Source organism: Eurypyga helias, unplaced genomic scaffold (genome assembly GCF_000690775.1).
Source record: "Eurypyga helias isolate BGI_N326 unplaced genomic scaffold, ASM69077v1 scaffold20222, whole genome shotgun sequence".
In the NCBI taxonomy this organism is placed as follows: domain Eukaryota; kingdom Metazoa; phylum Chordata; class Aves; order Eurypygiformes; family Eurypygidae; genus Eurypyga; species Eurypyga helias.
In genome coordinates, this window is record NW_010236814.1 from 5,295 (window position 1) to 8,665 (window position 3,371).

The 3,371-nt window shown below is 48.7% G+C and overlaps 1 protein-coding gene across 1 annotated transcript in view; it reads left to right on the forward strand.

The window, feature by feature from the left end:
• LOC104506321 (LIM/homeobox protein Lhx6-like) overlaps positions 1-1,845 on the forward strand; it is a gene marked incomplete at its 5' end in the record, with an annotated part of 4,770 nt that extends 2,925 nt beyond the window's left edge. Inside the window, 2 exons of the mRNA XM_010147238.1 lie at positions 1-62; positions 1,825-1,845. The exon at positions 1-62 is cut by the window's left edge and continues 63 nt beyond it. Coding sequence (XP_010145540.1) covers positions 1-62; positions 1,825-1,845 — 83 coding nt within the window. The remainder of the gene's footprint in view (positions 63-1,824) is intronic.
• Between the last annotated feature and the right edge of the window lie 1,526 nt (positions 1,846-3,371).

Consider the following 3,371-nt stretch of genomic DNA (forward strand, 5'->3'; position numbering starts at 1 on the left):
CTGCTCCACCAGTGCACCTCAAAGCAGACATGGAAGGACCACTATCTAATAGGGGTGAGAAGGTAATTGTAGTCCCTGTTTCAGGCTTTGGGGCCAAATCTCAACTGTAGCAAAGGGTTTTGTGTAACATCATTGCCACTGCCGACTTGTCACTGCTTTTCCATGACCTCTGGCAGCTGCCACCTGCTCATATGTCTCCTCTTAATTTTGGTGGCTGGTACGTCAAAAATTGATGTACCAACTGTTGGTCCAAACGGCATCGCTTCATTCTTCACTAAATCCCCCTTGTTGTTGTGATGTGTTGGGATGCTGTGTGTGCATTCACTGAAGGCTTTGACATCCTCCTGCCTGAACTCCTCTCTGGTTTTTCCCTTCCCATGTGCAAGGAGCTCCATTCTCCGTCTCCGTTCCTGCGGTGTCGGTGCAAAGAGCAACTGGCTCTTAACAGTGGAGCGGGGAGGACCTTTAGCACGTACTAACTTTCCAGTTTTCCATGAGTTAATAAGAAAGATTCATTTCTTGGGGATTCCAGTATTGCTTAAAAAGAAATTACAACTGGCTCTTACAGTATCTGAAGTAGGAATGTTATTTCACAATGTCTGGCCAGGGAACAGTATTGCATATTGATATTTTTCTGTTCAGCACTTAAAATAGCTGTCAGTTCTAGCACACAGCTTATCTGGGGGCAAGACTGCTGAAATATGCTTAGGTTCATAAGATTTTATTTAGGATCCCAATTTAAGCGGTTTCATTTTGAGGAAACACTGAGCCTTTGGCAACTTTTATTGGTTTTAGCTTTTGTCTTTACTGTTAGAAGTTCTCAGCATCTCTTTTGAAATCTCTATTCAGTGCAGCAACTGCAGATTATCGAGCTGTTTCGATAAGTGCAAGCAGGGGTACAGCCAAGTTACTTTTTCAGTCTAAATGCTGCTATTTTGTCATGATATCTGTGCAGCAACCTGGAGAGTTTACAGGCAATATTGTACAGTCCTGGTGCTGTCATTCAGAGAAACTTCACTGCAGCAAGTAGTTCCTGCAATTTAAATGCAATTTCTTGGTTGCAGATGCTGCTGATGTGGATTCTCAGGACATGGAGCTGCCCCCCAACCAGCTCCTTTTCCAAACAATTGCTTGCATGTTGAATTCCTAAAACCTGAAGCAGCCTCTTTCTCCACATCCAAATTTTTTAAAAGCAGTGATAGCCAAGATCCCAGGGAAACACACGTAAACCTCTGTTTCTCTCTGGGTGTGCGGCACACCCCCCCACCTCTCTCGGGGCACCCAGCGCAGCGGCTGTGGGACAACCGAGTTGTGACCAGCCCAGCGGCTGCTCCCCCTGACTGATGGCGAGGCCAGATGCTGTATCTGCAGGGCAGTAGGTATAGTGGTTGGAGGGAAGCCCGTGATGATTAGCGAGTGAGGTGGGTAGCGTCAGGACCGTTGGTAACCGTCTTCATCTTTCTTGGTAGCTGCTGTATCACAGGGCAGATAAATTAACCGCTGGTGTCAGCGTGTTGCCCAGTACTGAGTAGTTCCACGGCTTAAGGTGTGCCCCGAGGTGCAGCTCTCTCCCAGGCTGTGTGCTGCCACGGTCCTGGGACCTCCACCTGTGTCTTCCCTGTCCAGTTCCATTCCATAGGCAGAGCTGGCAGCTCCCAGGCAGTGGTTCCAGAGAGGTTTTTCCCATGGAAAAGCAGCTGCCTGGGTACCTGCTGCCGCAGCGGGGCACCGGTCCGTTCCGTTGGTCCCTGAAAACTCATTTCCACGGCGAGGGCTGTCTGTCTCTGAAAGCAGCTAACGCTCCCTTCCCGTTTTTCCCACTAGGTCATCCTCTTTCAGTATTGACTGCCCGAACTCTTCCTCATCTGCCCATGGCGCTACCAGCACCACTGCCCCTCAGCCCCTGAAACACAGCGTCCAGCCCAAGGCAACTGTTATCAGTCATGCAGCAGAAACTCAGATCCAGCATTCTCCGTTATTTCCATTGACCAGCACCTAACGTCCACTATTTTTTCTCCAGCGACACTCTGTGTATGTGTGTGTTGAGTGCCGAGTTACATTTTTCACTTGTTTCTTGTGGACTTGTAGAATGACCGTGAGTCTCTCCATGGCAATGCCAGACACAGTCAAAATTAGTGACTCTACTGTGCTTGCAAATCTTGCTCCCAAACCCACGGGATTATGAACAAACCAGAACATGCTGAGTCTCGGGGGGGTCGATGATCACCTCTGAATATAAAAGAAGGAGGAATTTACGTGTTTTGGCCTGATTCTCTTTTTGCACCAGTGAAGCGCTGTCGGTTCCCGGACATCCCTCCTTATTTCCACTTGCACGTGTGAAATCTGAAATGGGCTTTTTGGCTCAGCAACTCGATATATACCCAGACCTTCCTGAGCCAAACTCGCGGGTAGCTGAGACTCCACTAAGTGGAAAACATGATGCCAGCTGGAAATAGGCAGTTTTTCTTCCTCCTCAAAGTGCTTTAGAATCACATGTCCTTTGATCACTTTAAGGTAAGTAAATCTTAGTGTTTTTCCCCCGTTTTATAGGAGGGGGAACCAAGATTTCCCAAACTGAGAGGAAACCTGGGGGTTGGTGGCAGAGCCAGGTTTAGCACTCTGATGTTTTTGATTGCGGACTTGTTCTTAGAGCACTGAATATCTCTCTCCTCTCATAGCCATCTGCCAAATACTTTTTTTTTTTTTTAATTTTAAACTGTTGTTCTTTTTAAACAAGCTACTTTATTTCCTTGGAGTCATATTGGATCACAAACGGGTGATTTCAGAATGTACCTACACAAAACGCTTAGGCACACCGTACTCTGGGACTGGGAAATCCTCAACGGAAGCTGACCGTAGAGGTGTAGAAATGTGCTGCCCTGGTGTGGACCTGAGGTCAGTCAGTGGCAACAGTGGGGTAGAAAGCAGAGACCAGTTAACAAGGTGGAAGCAGCAGTAAGGCCGGCAGGAACAGTCGCTAGCTAAGTGGACAGCAAGGTGATGGCATATTCCTTTATCTGGCAGCATCTCCCCGAGTCCTTCAGCCCCCCTGTTGTTCTCCTTGCTGGAGTGCGACTGTTGCTCCTGCCAAGTCCTCGGACGAAGGCACAGCCCCGGAGAACGGCTGCCGGCAGGGCAGGCACCGCGGGGCTCGTTGCAACAGCAAAGGAAGTGCTCAGCAGTCTGGCCCCAAATCAGGGAAAAAACCCACTCCGAAACGATCCTTCATTGACGGTAATAACAAAGAGTAAACAAGTAACCTTTGCCAGCCCTTCTGTTTGCACCAAGCCAAGAGCAGGTCTGTAACGAAACCTCTCTCCATGCAAGCACACGGGTCTGTCCTGCTGCTAAGTGTCTGTGGGGCCGCGTTT